A 19024-nucleotide genomic window follows, 5' to 3' on the forward strand; every position below is an offset into this window, starting at 1 on the left:
CTGCAGCTAGCGACTGGAACGAGCTGCAACACACATTCAAAACTCCACAGTTTTATCTCCATCTCTTCATTCAAAGACTTGATCATGGACACTCTTACTGACAGTTGTGGCTGCTTTGTGTGATGTATTGTTGTCTCTACCTTCTTGCCCTTTGTGCTGTTGTCTGTGCCCAATAATGTTTGTACCATGTTTTGTGCTGCAACCATGTTGTATTACTACCATGTTGTTGTCATGTTGTGTTGCTACCATGCTGTGGTCATGTTTCGCTGCCTTGCTATGTTGGTGTCTTAGGTCTCTCTTTATGTACTGTTGTTCTGTCCTATATTTATATATTTAACATTTTTATTTATTTATTCCCAGCCCCAGTCCCCGCAGGAGGCCTTTTGATAGGCCGTTATTGTAAATAAGAAGTTGTTCTTAACTGACTTGTCTAGTTAAATAAAATTAAAAATAAGGAACAACATATTATTTTCCTACTGTTAGAATGTTTCACCACTGGTTAGTCATTATTTTTGGATATAGTGCTGCCAGCCAGTATGTTTATAGCATAAGCATTTATAGTGAGAGTCATGATGACAGATATTGGCCGTTGACATAATGTTTCCACTTTTTCCAAACAGACTTCCTTTACTTTACAGGTTACCTCCCTGCTGGCATTCATGGAATACTCTTGTCACGTAGGGGTGGGTTTCCCTTCAAATCAGCTGCGCGCTGGATGAAACCATTGCCCCAAGAAGGGGACGAACTGTCAAAGAAAACTGTTCATGCTATCTAAAGATTTGTGTGGTAAAAGTAGCAACATGATCACAATATATTTTCATTTTCTTTAGTTGGAAAGGTCATTAAATTATTGACACTGCATTTAATAACCCCCCACGAAAGCAGAATATGGGTCATTCCAAAAATGGTGGCGGTTTCTGTTAGTGTGAAGTGAAACTTTCCAAATATTGCTGATAAAACAGCTATTCTTTAATCTGTTTTTATGATTCTCGTCGAGCAGATATTTAAGTAATTATTGTTGGACTACTGCTGTATCTGATATCAAGCAACACGATCGAATGACGTCGTTTTTTTGAGGATTTGAAGATCGCGAACAGTGGGCTTTCCTCAAAGTTGACGGTAGCAAGATTGCCTTTCATTGAATGTGATCATAACAATTGTTGTTGTCATCTCTACACGGAACTCGATCAACCCGTTAAGGCTAGCTAGCCCGTAAAATTACGTTAGATTCGTCTTTTACCGGCTATTTGTCCTCAACCAGATTGCCTTGTTTGTATATTGGGGTCAGGGCTCCCGTGCCCGTTTTACGTCATCCGTCACACACTCAGAGGTTGATGCCCGTCAATGTTGTGTTCCCTATCGCAACGAATTTCTTGATTTGCTAGCAGCATAACATAAGTAATATTGCCCTCTAACTTGCTTTATAATGTGATAGCCAGTCTGCTTGCTGTGGCTAACTATAGCTGGTTGACAACAGTATTAGTGTTGGTTAGCTGATGGCAAGCCATCAATCAAGATAGCTAGGGTGCGTTCAGCAGGGCACAATGTTGTGGAGCGTTACAAACATGCCTTTCTGACATGTGGAATAAGGAGCCACAACGACAGATATCAACAAGGGGGTCAGCTCCCACTCAGCCCAGTCAAAGCTCTTCTCTGTCCTGGGACCCCACTCGTGGAACAAGCTTCCCCCCTAATGTCAGGACAGTGGCATCCCAGCCCATCTTTTGCAAATTTATTTGAAACCCTAACTCATCAAAAGAGTATCTTAAACAAGAAAATAATTCTCTGCAATTGTCTTTTCCTGCTAGCACTGACTTTGTTGAAAATTTACTTTGAGGGGAAATGTACTTACATTGACTGTGGTATGTTGTCTCACCTAACTATCTTAACGTGCATGCACTAATTGTAAGTCTCTCTGGATAAGAGTGTCTGCAAAATGACTAAATAGATCTATTAATGTTTTTTCTAACGGCAACGTTCCACAACATTTGCCTACTGAATGTGGCCCGTGTTTAATGACTAGGCGAAGATGTAGCCAAGATAGCAAGCAGCTGAAGTAACTTAGGCCTGATCAGGATTTAGCTTTGTTTATCAAAGCATAAAATGTATGTAGTAGAGCTTGGGCGATAAACCGAAAATCATAGACATATCAAATTTTAACACCGACCTTACCGATCACTTATCACATCCATTTTGCTGATACCGTTCATTACGATAAGTAGCCTATATTAGAGAAATGTGAAGTTTAAAATGAAATAAGTTTGCTAATATGGGTGAATCTAATGGGACAATTGATGGCTACAATCATCGAACTAGTAGTAGTTTAAAGGATAATAAAACGTTAAAAAAACTGTGGTGCACATTAATGTTATCAACTTAGTCTTCTGTTTATCGTTATCTCATCAATTCAGGCAATTTATTGCGATATAGATTTTTGTCCATATCGCCCAGCTCTCGTATGTAGCATCATGGCGGAACAATGTAACATTTTAGTGCCCACATATAACTGCCAATTCTGTCTTGTATGATAATGTTAGATTATAGTCTAGAAAATTGATTTCCCATTTAATATTTGATCAGCCTGCCTGTTAATTTTTCAATTTGTGTGGATCTATTTTGTATCCTGTCAGTTAGCTTTAAGTTTATTTGTTTGGTAAACAGATGACATTGACAGCTCACTTTTCCCTCCATGTGATTGACAGCTGTCCTGGCAAATCAATGGACAAGCTTCAGGACCTCAGCCAATCCGAGTTGGAGGATTTGCTGGAAAATACAGAGCGGGTGGAGTCCATGGCATTGGAATCTGATGAGGTAAGCAATCACGTCTTTGCTTTGTCTTATTGTCTGTCGATTGTGTCTTAAATAGATTGAGATGTAGCCTGGTCCCAGATCTGTTTGTGCTCTAACCAACTCCTATGGTCATCTATTATTGTCATGCGCCATGTTTAGTGTGACATTGCCAACAGGAGTTTGCAAGATGGCACAAAACTGATCTGGGACCAGGCTAGTTGAGATGCGCCTCTTACTGAAATGCCTCCAGTGTTTTTTTTGTATCTGAGTAAGGGATAATGACTAGCCAAGTTTGTCTATAGGCCTATCTCTGAGCTGAGGCCTTGCTTTTTCTGTCAGGTCACACGACTTGGCTATTACTCAATGTAGGACCTAGATGAATGATTCATCTGAGGATGGACATCTAGGTCTCATCTCACTCTGACCAGTAGCAATGTCCAGGCTCATCCTGCCTCTTCCACCTTTGTCCATAAGTCCAAAACACTAACCAATGTGTTTCATTTGTTTTATCTTCACTCTTCACGTGGGGAGTTATGTTCACTAGATGCAAATGACCTGTTCCTGGCTAACTCGTCTTGTAAAGTTGCTGCTGTCTTGGCTAGCCAGGTCTGCCTAAACAAAAAATATGACTTTTCTCAAGCAGGTCTCAGAAGGGAGGACCTGGCAGCTTCTGTCATACACCGACTGGTAATGTTGTCATTCAACGTATTGCCGTGACGTCACGTACAGGAGGAGAGAGTAGTGCCCTGAGCAGGACTTGAACCCGGGTCTCCTGACCCCCAAGACGAACGCACTATCCACAATCCCAATAACGCTATCCCAAATGGGTCATAACATGCTGATCAAGTTAGGGCCGTTATGAGAATTAGCGAGCTATGGAAGTTAACGTCCGGTCGCTACAATGTCTGTCGTACATAGTCCCGGTCAAAAAGACATGAAGGAAGTACAATGTATTATTGACTCCTTCTTCCTCGTCTATAGATTCAGAACATCCAGCTGGAGAGGGAGATGGCACTGGCCTCCAACCGTAACCTGGCAGAACAGAACCTGGACATGAAGCCTCGCCTGGAGAGACAGAGAGAACATCTAGTGGAGAGATACTCGGAACTGGAGGGAGTCAGAGAGACCTACAGACAACACTGTGACCAGAAAGGTAAGGGATAGAGGGAGGGATGAGAGATGGAGAGATACTCTGAACTTGAGGATGTCTGAGAGACCTACAGGTACCAGACCAGACCTGACCAGACCGGTAAGGGATGGATGGAGGGAGTCAGAGAGACCTACAGACAGCACTGTACCCAGGGAGGGAGGGATGAGATGGGAGGTTATTGATGGATAATAGATAGAGACAGATGAAGAAAAGCAACATTATAGAGGAAGAGAGAGAGGATATGGAAATAGACAGATGGAGAGTTGAGAGGGATGGAGACACAGACAGATGGCAGGAACAGACTTGAGAGAGTGTAGTGTAGGGATAGATCTTGTCTGGCCTGTTCAGATCCTGGACACTCAGGTGGTCTCTACTAGTCCCAAAAGCACTTTCTCGCCTATGTAGTGCACTACTTAGGTAGTACAGGAAATGGGGTGCCATTTGGGACTAAGCCTTGGTCTCTACTGGTTACACAGACACACAGACAGACCCCCCCCCCCCCCCCCCCCCCCTCCCAGGCTTCCAGATCTGGCCTGTGTGTCTGTCTGCCAGGGTCTCCCTGGATACCACCTCACCAGCTCCCATTCCACTGCCGTCAGCTCTTGAAACAGACCAGGCCGTGTGATCTGTGTACATGCACACATACATTCCTGCAGCCTTGTTTTGTAAGCTTTTCATGAGAAGCTGTGTTTGTGATGGTGTCCGTTTGCAGGGCTGGAATTGGGTACGGCTCATTATAGTTACGTCATATGTTTTTCCTAAAGGTGATTAGGTAATATGGAATGCGTTGTTATTTCACCCCTAAATCAGTCCTCCTAGTGGTTCACCTTGACTGGGTGTTAACCTTGAGCTTGCCCTCAATGAGAAGGCTACCAGAGGTATTTGAAGATGCATGAAAGTAGATTTTCCTGTTGCATGTTTATCCAACATTGAGCTTCATGAGATTCGTTTGTTCTCAAATGTGTTTAATAGGCTTCGGCGGTATCCAGATTTTCATACCGTCCTTCTTTCGTCCCGGGATTTACGGTGTTACCTGTATGGCACACATGGGGGCGCTAAAAACGCAAGAAAACCCATTGTGCCTCTTACCAGAATGCTTACAAAATTAGCACAAACACATAGTGAAATCACATAGATGCGGTTAGCTAAATGCTAACGAGCGAAAACGAACAAATGAATTGCAAATCCAGCTCAGAAAGTTATACAAGCATAGTTAGTAACTACCGGATGACGTTTTTGGAGAGTGTGGACGTTTACGAGAGAAATCGCGCAAATGAACAAAGTTGTGGCACGTGCTTTTCTGAAGGAAGAGCAGCATGTGTACATGGAGCAGATGGGAGAAGAATGGAGGAGAAAGAAAACTATAGTAGGAAGCACAGGGGGTGAAAAATGGCTAAATTTAGTAGTGAATTGCGTACAATTGTAACTTCATCACCTCTTGTGTGCCGCACAACTGGGATTCGCCAGTTCAAATTCAAATAATGTGACAGGTGAAATGAAGAACGCAATCTGCTTTATCTCCTAACATATTGCACAAGTTGACTGCAGGTAATAACTTAAAGTAGCTACAAATGTTCCAATTTACTGAAAAACTTCAAATAAATAGTTTTGACGGTATTGAAAAAAGCAGCCTGTGTCTTTTTCCCAAATAACCCGGTATATGGTATATACAGTATACCTCCCAAGCCTGGCGTGAGGCATTGTGCTGTCGGTGTTGTGTGTGTCTACGGGGACTGAGAAGCTTGGCGTGACATTGAAGTGTGGGAGGTGTTTATGCGCCTTTCTCTTTCTTTCGCCCTCTTTCTCCCTTTTTTTTCTCTCTTACACTCCCTCCCTCTATGTTTGTCTCTTACACTCCCTCCTCCTATGTTTGTCTCTTACACTCCCTCCCTCCTATGTTTGTCTCTTACACTCCCTCCCTCTATGTTTGTCTCTTACACTCCCTCCCTCTATGTTTGTCTCTTACACTCCCTCCCTTTATGTTTGTCTCTTACACTCCCTCCCTCTATGTTGGTCTCTTACACTCCCTCCCTCTATGCTGGTCTCTTACACTCCCTCCCTCCTATGTTGGTCTCTTACACTCCCTCCCTCCTATGTTGGTCTCTTACACTCCCTCCCTCCTATGTTGGTCTCTTACACTCCCTCCCTCCTATGTTGGTCTCTTACACTCCCTCCCTCCTATGTTGGTCTCTTACACTCCCTCCCTCCTATGTTGGTCTCTTACACTCCCTCCCTCCTATGTTGGTCTCTTACACTCCCTCCCTCCTATGTTGGTCTCTTACACTCCCTCCCTCCTATGTTGGTCTCTTACACTCCCTCCCTCCTATGTTGGTCTCTTACACTCCCTCCCTCCTATGTTGGTCTCTTACACTCCCTCCCTCCTATGTTGGTCTCTTACACTCCCTCCCTCCTATGTTGGTCTCTTACACTCCCTCCCTCCTATGTTGGTCTCTTACACTCCCTCCCTCCTATGTTGGTCTCTTACATTCTTTCTCCATTTCTGCCCCATCTCTTTTATTCTCTGCCTCTCTCTCTCCCCTCCAGATGGCATCATGGGGCAGGTATCACCAGAGGGGTTGTTCACCAGACTCCAGACAGAGGGCGCCAGCACAGAGACTGAGTCAGAGGTGAGAGGCCACAGTGACAGACGACTCAGTCGGAAAATGAAACCGGCAGATTATACTGTTGACGAGATGGGGGAATATCTATCCTTAAACACAGGACCAATGACGACAAAATGGTCTACCCACCTCTTACTCTATTGAACGCCGCACAGAAGACCAGCAGTTGGAATAAGACATAATTATAATAATAAATAATATGTTCTCAGACATTGTCAATAGTGTGTCCATATTTACCCCGATCCCTCTCTCCCGTTCTTTAACACTCACTCTCTCTTTTTCTCTCTTCATCTCTCTCTCCATCAGAGTCTGGCAGATGAGTTTCTGGATGGCCAGCTGTCGCTGGACTCGTTCCTTGACCGCTTCCTCTCCCTCCGCTCCCTCGCTCACAAAAGACGAGTGCGTATAGAGAAACTGCAGGAGATCCTGCGCCAGAAGAAGGAGACCGCCGCCAGTGACGCCGGTTCCATGACATCACAAACAAGCGCCAATCAGGACCCAGCGACAACACAGTCATCGCCATGGAATCATCATCAAGCTCCTCAGCAACAACAACCGCAGCAGAATTCCAATCCCAACAATCACTCTAGTTTCCAAAACCCCTCTTCCCAAAATGGCCCCGGCTCCGCCCTACCTTACACCCCTTACCCCGTCTCCCCTCCTAACCCGACAGCCACTTCCGCAGTATCAGGACCAGGCTCGTCCATTCCTCCAGGTCAATTTCCTCCCTACCCCAGCTCCGGCTCACCTTTCACCCCAGCGGCGGGCTACACATCCCGCCCCGCTTTCGGGCCTCCGGCCAATGCCTGCCCGTACCCCACCCAGCCCACGTTCCCTGGCGTCCCCGGCTCAGGGTCTGCGTTCGGGCAGTACAGCGCCCCCAACAGCGCCCCCTACCCCTCTGCGTACCCTTACGGTGGGGTTGAGGGGTATAGCTACCCCACGGGCCCCGCTCTGCCCAACTCTCAGTCCCCCACAGGCAGGCCGCTCTACAGGCCCGGGTTTGGAGTGCCACAGCCCTACTCCTGAACCCTCCCTCTGCTCTCACCCCGTCACTCCTCTCCCACCACACATTCTCCAGTCTCTCCCTCATTTTGCTCTTTTTTTCTGACTCTCTCTCTCTTTCTCTCTTTCTCTTTCTCTCTTTCTCTTTCTCTCTCTCGCTCTCTCAATCTGCCTCTTCTCCTCCCCTGTCATTCTCAAGTGCATAACTGTCTCAGGACCTCCCCTTGTGTTCCAATGTGTTGTTAGAAACACTCTCCCATTGGCTGTCGGCCCCTTCACTCTCCCCTCTCTCTCCTCCTATTGGCTGTCGGCCCTTTCACTCTTCTCACTCCCTTTGTGGAATACTGAGCCAATCAACAATACCTTGGCCACGTACGTTTCAGATAGAAATGGAGCTGACGTGACTCCTTATTCTACATGTCAGAGTCATGTTCTACATAAAATATATCTACACATATATTCCTTATCACTGGTCTCACCCTGTAGCACAAGTCCCTTGTGGCACTGTACGATATACGCATTGGAGTACATTTGACTTGTTCTAACACCCATATCATTCTACACCGATGTCAGATTACATGTGTTGACCATATTCGTTCGTACATGATGATGTTAACTTAATAACCACCCGAACCAAAACGTTTTACAGGTGCAGTTCTGTTCAGGAATTGTGTTGTTCTGTAAACTGTCTTTGTCGCTCTTCGTTCTGGTTAGGAAGTACTTAAGACAATACTAAAGAAGGAAAATCCTACGAATAGGAACTCTAGGATCTGTCCATGTAATCGTGTTCATTATGATCTAAAAGGCTAAACTGATCCTATATCAGTACACCCACTCTGAGAGGCTTTATGAATGCGGGCCCTGATCAGTTGTCGTTTTGGAGACTTAAATAACCCTATCTTCTTTCTTAATCACCTGGCTCTGCATGTATGATGTTTGTTTCTTTGCAAAATCTGGACATCTTTACAGATGTAGGATCTTAATTTGACCTGTTTCTCACGGCAGGAAAATAATCCTGCAGCAAAATGACACGTGGATTATAATTTTGTAGGGTTTGATAAATTGTCAGGGCAAATGAAGTCTGAAATTAATAACTTTAGAAGCCATTTTTCAACCTTGAATACACTAAGTTTGAATTTTCTGCTGTGCAGGAAATTTCCTGCAACAACAGGGTGATCAAGTTAAGATCCTACATCTGTATGTCCTACAAGTTTAGCTTCCAAGTCCTTTCTTGACAGGATGTTTTGGTTGGTTGTTTAGGTATTTTGATGCCTATTGACAATGACGTCATTGTTTACAGAATCATATCTGTATTCTCTGTCGAGAATCATGCTTGTTTCTCTTCTCTCTGGTCTCTCCGTTTTCTCACTTCACACTCCGTTTCGTCTCTTCCCCCACGAGGCTCACTTGGCGTTAAACTCACCTCTCGTCTTTCTCACCTCACTCTCTATTTCACCCTCTCTCCATAATCTGCCTGTTGACATGAACTGATGCTTGACAATGATTGCAATGAGGAAATAGTTTATTTCTATAAGTTCACTTTCAATGAGAATAATATAATGTGATTTGTATAAATTATTAAAGAGCGTTTATCAATAACGGGTGACATGACATTAAAACAAGGGATTAATAGCCTGCACCCCAAATGGAACCCTATTCTCTTAGGGCTCTGGTCAAAAGTAGTGCACTATATATGGAAGTGGGTGCGATTTGGGACTCAGCTGCCTGCTTTAGCTCAGAAAGCACAAGAGGAGAAAGCTGTTACTGGGGGGTGGGTTCTACAGAGATTCATACTGTCTTCATGATGGCTCATACAGCATTCATAGACACATCTGAAAGTCATGAGCTCTTCAACCTTAATCGGTGGTCTTAAATGGAGTATTACTACATTGGTTGTCATCATGTCCTATGAAGGTGTTCTGAAGCTTCTGTTTAGTTATGTAGGGCTTCTTCATCAAGTTAACTGGTTGGACTGACTGGTGTAGTCTACGACCAGGGGGCAGTGTTTTACTGGGATTATCACACTACAACTGTCCCAAATAGCACCATATCCCCTACAAAATGCACTACTTTTGACCAGAGCCCTATGGGCAGAGAATGGGGTTCCGTTTGGGACAGACCCTAACACTCTGTATTCAAGGAAGAAAAGATGAGTCAGAAATTGGGTTTTAGAAGCCCAACGGAGATAAGCTGCATTGATAAGGGGGAAATAAAAATACAAGCTTGGAGCTTGTTTTAAGTTTCTTTTTTTTTTGTTGTGTGAATATTAATTAAACACTGAACTTGATCTAAGAGGGCTGTGTTCTGACTCGTAATTTGAATTATTTCTTTATTTTTTATCTATTCTTTTCTCTCGTGTTGGGAGAAAATACAAATACCACGATAACTACCTGCCGTGGGGTGAAAGTTAGTTTTGACTGTTACTTGTTACAATTGCTTCATGCTTAATTCAATCTGATAGAACTTGATAAGAGTTTAATTGATTTGTTTTGAAAGGCGTGGGCCTTGCTTGTATTGTCTCAAACAGAGTTCACTATCAGGCCCTCGTTCCCCCTCGCTGATTGTGATGATCTTTTTCTGATGTGGGCCGAGAAGACCTAACCAGGGAGATGACACAGAGAAGAGAGAGAGAGAGAGCGACGGACCTCTGCGGGGAAAGGAGGGCACTGAAAAACTAGTCAGTGATTATTGTCATCAATCAATGGTTGTGGAACGATTTCTGTAGCCCTTAATATATGTGAAGTACATTAAAGTGTATTAGTCTATAATGTACAGTACAGTAGGTGTATGTAGGCTCAATTGTATATTTACTGATAGACAAACAGAATACAAATTCATACTGTTACAAGAACGATTTAAAAAAAAAAAAATGATAATTTGAGAAATGTAGATTTTTGTTGTTTAACAAATCTAGGAGGAGGGGAAAGCGGGATGGCTCCTAGGTTTTGAATATTCAGTCAACGTACGGAGAGAAGTGTCTCATAGAGAGAGAAAGGAGGAGGAGGGCAATTTTACGGGGCTTTCTACACATCTACGGCTCGGTAAACCAGAGACTGAAGATGAGAGAAAACGAGAGCAAAAGAGGGAGGGAATGGACGGGTGTGAACGAACAGAAAACATGAGTAATGTTTGAATTAAGAGAAGAAAAGAAAACATTCAGTACAGTGCCGTTAGAAAGTATTCACACCCACATGACTTTTTCGACATTTTGTTGTGTTACAGCCTGAATTTTCAATGGATTAGATGTTGACTTTTAGTCACTAGCCTACACACAACACCTCACAATGTCAAAATAGAATTATGTTTCGTTTTTTTAAACAAATTTGTAAAAAATGAAAAGCTGAAATGTCTTGAATCAATAAGTATTGAACCCCTTTGTTATGACAAGCCTAAATCAATTCAGGAGTACAACTGTGCTGAACAAGTCACATACGTTGAATGGACTATGTGTGCAATAATAGTGTTTGACATGATATTTGAATGACTACTTCATCGCTGTACACACATTCAATTATCTGTAAGGTCCCTCAGTCGAGCAGTGACTTTCAAACACAGATTCAACCACAAAGACCCGGGAGGTTTTCCAATGCCTCGCAAAGATGGGCACCTATAGATAGATGGGTAACATAAAAAGATATATATTTTTAAAAGCAGACATATTTTAAAATATCCCGTTGAGCATGGTAAAGTTATTAATTACACTTTGGATGGTATATCAATGCACCCAGTCTCTTCAAATATACAGGCTTCCTTCCTAACTCAGTTGCCGGAGATGAAGGAAACCACAGGCCAATGGTGACTTTAAAACAGTTACAGAGTTTAAGGGCTGTGAAAGGAGAAAACTGAAGATGGATAAACATTGTAGTTGCTCCACAATACTAACTCAATATTTCAAAATATGCACCCTGTTTGCAACAAGGCACTAAAGTAATACTGGAAAAAAAATGGAATAGCAATTAACTTTTTGTCTTGAACACAAAGTGTTATGTTAGTTACTGAGTATGACTCTTCATATTTTCAAACATAGTTGTGGCTGCATCATGTTATGGGAATGCTTGTATTTGACTGGGGAGTTGTTCAGGATAAAAAAAGGAACTGAATGGAGCTAAGCACAGGCAAAATCCTAGAGGAAAACCTGGTTCGGTCTGCTTTCCACCAGACACTGGGAGATGAATTCACCATTCAGCAGGACAATAACGTTAAACACAAGGCCAAATCTACACTGGAATTGCTTACCAAGAAGACAGTGAATGTTCTTGAGTGACCGAGTTACAGCTTTGATTTAAATCTACTTGAAAATCTATGGCAAGACCTGAAAATGGTTGTCTAGCAATGATCAACAACCAATTTGACAGCTTGAAGAATTTTGAAATTAATAACGGGCAAATATTGCACAATCAAGGTGTGGAAAGCTCTTAGAGACTTACCCAGAAAGACTCTCAGCTCTAATTGCTGCCAAAGGTGTTTTTAACAAAGTATTGATTCAGGGGTGTGAATACTTATGTAAATTGGATATTTTTGTATTTCATTTTACTAAATTAGCAACAATTTCTAAAAACATGTTTTCACTTGGTCATTATCGGGTATTGTGTGTAGATGGCTGAGATAAAAAATGTTTTTGTCAATTTTTTATTTCTGCTGTAACATGTAACATGTGGAACAAGTCAAGGGGTATACATATTTTCTGAAGGCACTGTAGAATAACAAAGAATATAATAATAATATGGTTATTAATTAGGATATGAAATAATATGATAAGGCCATTTAGCAGACACTTTAATCCACCGCTAATGTATTAAGTTACAGTTAAAGGGAAGGTTGTACACAACACTATCCACAAACTAACAACAGATTTATAATATCCCCCTTAAATTCTCTAAATTCCCAAACAATATAAATGATAATTAATACATAATGTACAGGTAACTGCCAAAGTAAAAGAAACACTTGAGTAAATGAAGGATAGAAAGTATATTGAAAGCAGGTGCTTCCACACAAGATGCTTCCTGAGTATATTAAGCAGTTAACATCCCATCATGCTTAGCATAATTTATTAAAATGCCCAGTCGCCCAAATATTTTGGCTACCACGGCTAGAAGAATAGATCTCAGTGACTTTGAAAGAGGGGTCTGTCTCAGAGATGCAAAGTGTAGGGTGTTTAAAACATGTGTGAGATCTCAACTCAATTGAACACTTCTGGGAGATTCTGGAGCGGTGCCTGAGACAGCGTTTTCCACCACCATCAACAAAACACCGAATGATGGAATTTCTCGTGGAAGGATGGTGTCGCATCCCTCCAGTTCCAGACAGAATCTATGCCAAGGTGCATTGAAGCTGTTCTGCCGGCTCGTGGAGGCCCAGTGCCCCATTGACACTTTGTGTTGGTGTTTCCTTCATTTGGGCAGTTACCTGTTGATGTGGCCTATGCAGGAATCAAACTCATAATAGGGATCTTGCTGCAAACAACTGGTGTACCTGGCATTGGTGTGTACCGTGACCTATTGGAGAACACGTACACACACACACAGGCGCACAAACACACTTCACTGTTGGAAGGCGCATGAAAACCAGGGTCATGACTGACTCAACAGAAATGTCTAAAGGTGAACAATTCTCCTTTTTTATTTCTGCCTCTCCCTCCCACTTATCCTCCACTCTTCTCCATTTCACTTATTTCTTTTCTTCTTCTCTCTTTCTTTTTGTACCTGCCTTTGAAGTGAGGAAGTGTGCAGTAAATCTTGCAGAAGAAAAGCAGCAAAGGCCGAAGACGAAGAGAAGGCTTCATGGATAGAGAAAGAGAGGGCGGGGAGAAAGGAGTGCGAGGAGTTTAGACTTCTGCATCGTTTCCTCTCTCTTCAGTCTTTCTGTCGTTTTTGCCTGCGTTGTCTCTCTTCTCTTCTTCTCTCCCCTGTTTTTCTCAAGCTGGTCATCTCCAGAATGAATAGAAGGCTTGTACTTACAATCCTGGCCCTGAATGTTGGTAAGTCTTTATTTAAATACAGTCTTTCCGTGAGTCCATTATGAGACACAATTTTCTCATGTTCTGATACACTATACTGACACTGACAGTTGAACTTGAAGCAGCAGAATTGTAGTCATTGGCTGCGTCCCTATTCCCTATCAGAGATGGGCAGTATTTCTGTTACATGTATTTGATATATGTATTTCAATTACTTCTGAGTATTTTAAAATGTGTATTAAACTGGGCTAAACTCCGATGTATTTTGTGACAAGATACTTTTGAGAGCTGTAATTTTTCTTTTCAAAATACAATTTCTATAAAATTTCTTTCATTGCGGTTCACAATTTTGTGTCCCCCTTTCTCCCTGCATTGGTATCAGCATTTTGATGGCACTAAGGTGTACTAAAAGCATCTGCTAAATCAATTAAAATATAAATGTAAATGTGAAATTGTACAATTGCAAAGGATGCTGAGTATTATTCTAATGAAGTCCAACCCGAAACAAGGCCAATAATAATACCAGGTGTGCTTTGCAGATAATTTTGGTATGTTAATTTTCACATATTTATTTACATTTTGGTCATTTAGCAGACACTCTTATAGAGAGTGACTTACACTCAGTGCATTCAACTAAAGTAGATTAACAACAACATATCAAAGAAAATAAATGTGTATTTGTCACATGCTTTATAAACAAAAGGTGTAGACTAACAGTGAAATGCTTATTTACGGGTCCTTTTCCAACAATGCAGAGTTAAAGTTAAAAAATATATATAAATATCAAATATAAAGAGTGACACGAGGAATAAATACACAGGGAAAAACGAATAATAATAATGAGTAAAAATAACATGGCTATATACAGGGAATACCTGTACCGAGTCGATGTGCAAGGGTACGAGGCAATTGAGACACAGTGCAATCGGAAAGTATTCAGACCCCTTGACTTTCTCCAAATGTTGTTATGTTACAGCTTTATTCTAAAATGGATTAAATAGATTTTTTCCCTCATCAATCTACACACAAATATCACAGTTACATAAGTATTCAGACCCTTTACGCAATACTTTGTTGAAGCACCTTTTGCAGCGATTACAGCCTTGAGTCTTCTTGGGTATGACGCTACAAGCTTGGCACACCTGTATTTGGGGAGTTTCTCCCATTCTTCTCTGCAGATCCTCTCAAGCTCTTTCAGGTTGGATGGGGAGCGTCGTTGCACAGCTATTTTCAGGTCTCTCGGGATCAAGTCCAGGCTCTGGCTAGGCCACTCAAGGACATTCAGAGACTTGTCCCGAAGCCACTCCTACATTGTCTTGGCTGTATGCTTAGGGTCGTTGTCCTGTTGTAAGGTGAACCTTCGCCCCAGCCTGAGGTCCTGAGCGCTCTGGAGCAGGTTTTCACCAAGGATCTCTCTGTTCTTTGCCTTGTTCATCTTTCCCTAGATCTTGACTAGTCTCCCAGTCCCTACATTTACAAACATTTCTTAAAACCTGTTTTCATTTTGTCATTATGGAGAATTGTGTGTAGATTGATGAGGATTTTTATTTATTTAATCCATTTTAGATTAAGGCTGTAACGTAACAAAATGTAGAAAAAGGAAAAGGGTCTGAATACTTTCCGAATGCACTGTAGCTGTGTACATATAGGTAGAGTGACAAGGCAACAGGATCACAGTCACAGCACGTAAAACATTTCTGTAACTGTTACTGAGAATGTTGACGCTGTTCGGGCCGGCTACTTGCAAGTGTATTTCTGTATTTTAAAATGCAAAGTACATGTATTTTCATAAAATACATTTCTAAATACAAGTATTTTGCAGTTTATTTTGATACATTGATCTTTATGGTATTTTGTAATTGTATTTAGTCATTTATGCCCATCCCTGTTCCCTATGGGCCCTGCTTAAAGGTAGTACACTATAGGATGCTGTTTGTTGTTGTTGTTGTTGTTGTTGTTGTTGTAGTAATAGTAGTAGTAGTAGGAGGAGTAGTAGGAGGAGTAGTAGTAGTAGTAGTAGTAGTAGTAGTAGTAGTAGTAGTAGTAGGAGTAGTAGGAGTAGTAGTAGTTGTAGTAAATATCATCCATTGATCTGATAATTACCCTTATGACCTCATTTCTCAGTAAAGGTTGTTGGATTAATTGATAGATTAGAGAGGGTTTAGGCTAATCCAGGCCAGTTTTAGTCCTTTAGTCCCGGCCAAACATTGCCCGTTAGACTTTTGAAAAACTGCCTCTGTGATTAGTAACTACCGCATGACATGTAATATTGATTTTATAAAATCTAATCAAAATATATATTCCCCCCCCCTCTCTCTCTCTCTCTCTCTCTCTCTCTCTCTAGTAACCAATGAAATCAAGGTATCCACCTCCCAACCCCTCACACCATCCAACTCCACTTCTGCTACCTCCACTCACCCTGCTCCCACCACTTCTTGTGTGTGTAATATCTCCACTTCCTGTTCATCTCCGACCCAGCCCGAGTCTCCGCCACCTGCGCTGGGTGTTATCAAGGTCAAATGGGAAGCGAAATCCTGTAAGGGGGACATACACCTGTCTCTCCTCTCGTCCCATTCCTTACCGCTCTGCTTTAACAGTTGGACCCATCGTAGCCTTCAACATGCAGGGTTGTGTAAGAGGAAGGGCTGTGAGGGCTCCGCAAAGTGGACTAAGACCCCTGCTAGCTCTAAGGGTTACCAGATCGATAGGGATGGAAGGGTTACCAATAACTCCTGTACAACACTGAGGATCCAATGCGAAGGTGAGTCCTGTATGTTTGTGTGTCCTTTCTGCATATATTTCTCTAAGTGTCTGGCAGCGGCTTTAAATACCACACATGCGTACAAGTACACTTTTTATATATTTTTGTCAATGTTTTATAAGGTGCTGTAAAACAATAGCCTGGTTCCATATCTGTTTAGTTGGTAAGACTGTACAAACAGATCTGGGACCAGCCTAGTAAAGTCATGGTTAAATATGAATCTCATCTCCTCTCCACTCCAGTCGTCCCAGATCAGTTAGTGGGCTATAAGGTGGTGACTGGTTTGCTGTGTGTTCTGGTGCTGGTGGTGCTGATGGTGCGTTTCGGGCAGCCCTCCCTCAAGGCCCTCCGTAGGAGACGTGAGTACTAGACACCTGGGCCTGTATCCACAAAGCGTCGCAGAGTAGGACTGCTGATCTAGGACCTGTCCATATACTCGTATTCATGATGATCTAAAAGGCCAAACTGATCCTAGATCAGTACTTCTACTCTGAGATGCTGTGTGGTAACGTTCCCAGATCTAAACACTTAACACATGAACGTACATTTAGGACGACAACAAAGCACTTAAATTGCTGCGATAAAGTACTTCAAGAAAAAAGTCCACAGTACTTGGACCAATCCAATAGCAGTTGATCAAATAATGTGTCATAAGGTCATTGCAGAAAAGAAAAGGATATTGATACCAGGGTTGGTGTGGCATTTATTTGATTCACATTTAGTCAGTTATGGATCAAGTGTTTGTTTGTCATTGAGGAATGTTATCTTGGTATTGTGTGTTGGTAATATACCATTATAACATGACCTCTAATCAACATGTTAATGTCTGTGATTCAGTGTCAGACAAGAGACAGAGTCGGTGGATCGGACCTACGCAGAGCCAAAGTGGTGAGTCAATGACTCCTAGACACACGCACACCCACCAGGCCAAGTTGCAGGCCTAAGTAGGAGAGACGTGGAATCGTTGAATAATGCATTGAGTTGATGAGTTCATGTTACACACACACACAGATTTCGGTTGTTCTCTCTCAAGTAATGCAATATCTTGGCAAGCGATGTAATCCATAACCACCTCTTCCCCCTCCTACGTCTGTCTGTCTGTCTGTCTGTCTGTCTGTCTCACAGTCTCCTACCATAGAGGGAAGGCTGGACTCCAACTTAACGACAACACAGACAAGAGACACTCCTACCCTGGTGAGGCTCACACACACACACACACACACACACACACACACACACACACACACACACACACACACACACACACACACACACACACACACACACACACACACACACACACACACACACACACACATACACTCTTCCGCTCTCCACTCTTCTATTAACACGGGCGGAAGCCTAACCTGAGAATTGTGTGATTTACACAAACTTTGAATGACGCATGCAAAGGTATCTCGAGTTTATTACTGGACCCTAAAGCGTTACATTCCCTCTCGTTCTCCCAGGATTGGAGAGGCTGACGGTGAACACCAGCCGAGAGCCTTCGTCTAACAGAAACAGTGATTATGACTCTTATAACTTGTGATCATCATCATCATCATCGTCATCAGTCATATCCTTCATCCACTATGACAATATACTGTACATGTATTTTTCATATTTTATTATATTTTTTATATTTTGTTAAAAAATTTTATGCTAAATGCAATATTTTTTTAAGCACATAATATCATTTTTTGGGGGGTTTCTGTACGTAATTCAGTCATTCACTTCTTTTATTGAATAAATGTAAAGTTTGTTGTTGAATAAAACATTTGGACCTCATACTTATAAGTGAACAGGATGCTCAAGAAGGCAATGAAAAGCAGGATGAAAGAGAGAGGGAGAGAAAATAGTGTTGTGAGAAAGAAAGGGGGATAAAAAAAGATGTAGAGAAAATGGAGGTGATGAGTGAGGGGTCTCGCGCGCGCACAAACTTCTGATTTCTGCAACGATGTGGCTTCCTGTGCCGTTGACACCAACATCCTGTTTCTGTTATTTCTGTCACACTGCCGTTTCCCTCGTTCTCTCGTTCTAAATTGATGTTCACCGTACACCTCTGTCGCTCATCTCATCCTCAAATAACCTCCATCACCCTTTTGTTTTCTTCTTCCTCCATCCGTCATTCCTTTCTTCATAACCCCCCTCTTTTTCTCCATCTTCATAACCCCCTCTTTTTCTCCATCTTCATAACCCCCTCTTTTTCTCCATCTTCATAACCCCCTCTTTTTCTCCATCTTCATAACCCCCTCTTTTTCTCCATCTTCATAACCCCCTCTTTTTCTCCATCTTCATAACCCCCTCTTTTTCTCCATCTTCATAACCCCCCTCTTTTTCTCCATCTTCATAATCCCCCTCCTTTTCTCCATCTTCCTGTCTATTCATTTGGCTGTCGTGTTTCCATTTTTCAAATGTATTTTCTCAAAATAAGACTGTTGTTGTGGAGGAGCTTGTTCTTCCGTATCTTTTCATGTCTCTTTTTTATTTTTATTTTTTTTATCCCATTTTCTCCCCAATTTTTCGTGGTATCAAATCGCTAGTAATTACTACCTTGTCTCATCGCTACAACTCCCGTACGGGCTCGGGAGAGACGAAGGTCGAAAGCCATGCGTCCTCCGAAGCACAACCCAACCAGCCGTACTGCTTCTTTAACACAGCGCGCCTCCAACCCGGAAGCCAGCCGCACCAATGTGTCGGAGGAAACACCGTGCACCTGGCCCCCTTGGCTGGCGCGC

The 19024-nt window shown here is 42.4% G+C and overlaps 2 protein-coding genes across 3 annotated transcripts; both read left to right on the forward strand.

Moving 5' to 3' along the window:
* The first annotated feature begins 872 nt into the window (after window positions 1–872).
* Window positions 873–9858, forward strand: LOC129841035 (vacuolar protein sorting-associated protein 37C-like). Of its 2 annotated transcripts, none has more exons than XM_055909148.1 (5): window positions 873–1119; window positions 2703–2811; window positions 3772–3943; window positions 6485–6567; window positions 6868–9858. In XM_055909148.1, exons 2-5 carry the CDS (start codon window positions 2719–2721, stop codon window positions 7588–7590), a joined length of 1071 nt encoding a protein of 356 aa, XP_055765123.1. In that variant the 5' UTR covers window positions 873–1119; window positions 2703–2718; the 3' UTR covers window positions 7591–9858. The 2 variants fall into 2 exon arrangements, with proteins under 2 accessions (XP_055765123.1, XP_055765124.1); XM_055909149.1 differs by lacking the exon at window positions 873–1119 and adding an exon at window positions 1132–1398.
* A 3563-nt stretch (window positions 9859–13421) lies between these two features.
* LOC129841360 (T-cell surface glycoprotein CD5-like) lies at window positions 13422–17983 on the forward strand. Its single transcript, XM_055909597.1, has 6 exons — window positions 13422–13546; window positions 15870–16286; window positions 16529–16645; window positions 17124–17174; window positions 17412–17480; window positions 17756–17983. The coding sequence occupies exons 1-6, from the start codon at window positions 13504–13506 to the stop codon at window positions 17833–17835; spliced, it is 777 nt and encodes a 258-aa protein (XP_055765572.1). The 5' UTR covers window positions 13422–13503; the 3' UTR covers window positions 17836–17983.
* Window positions 17984–19024: the final 1041 nt, after the last annotated feature.

Source organism: Salvelinus fontinalis, chromosome 42, assembly GCF_029448725.1.
Source record: "Salvelinus fontinalis isolate EN_2023a chromosome 42, ASM2944872v1, whole genome shotgun sequence".
In the NCBI taxonomy this organism is placed as follows: Eukaryota; Metazoa; Chordata; class Actinopteri; order Salmoniformes; family Salmonidae; genus Salvelinus; species Salvelinus fontinalis.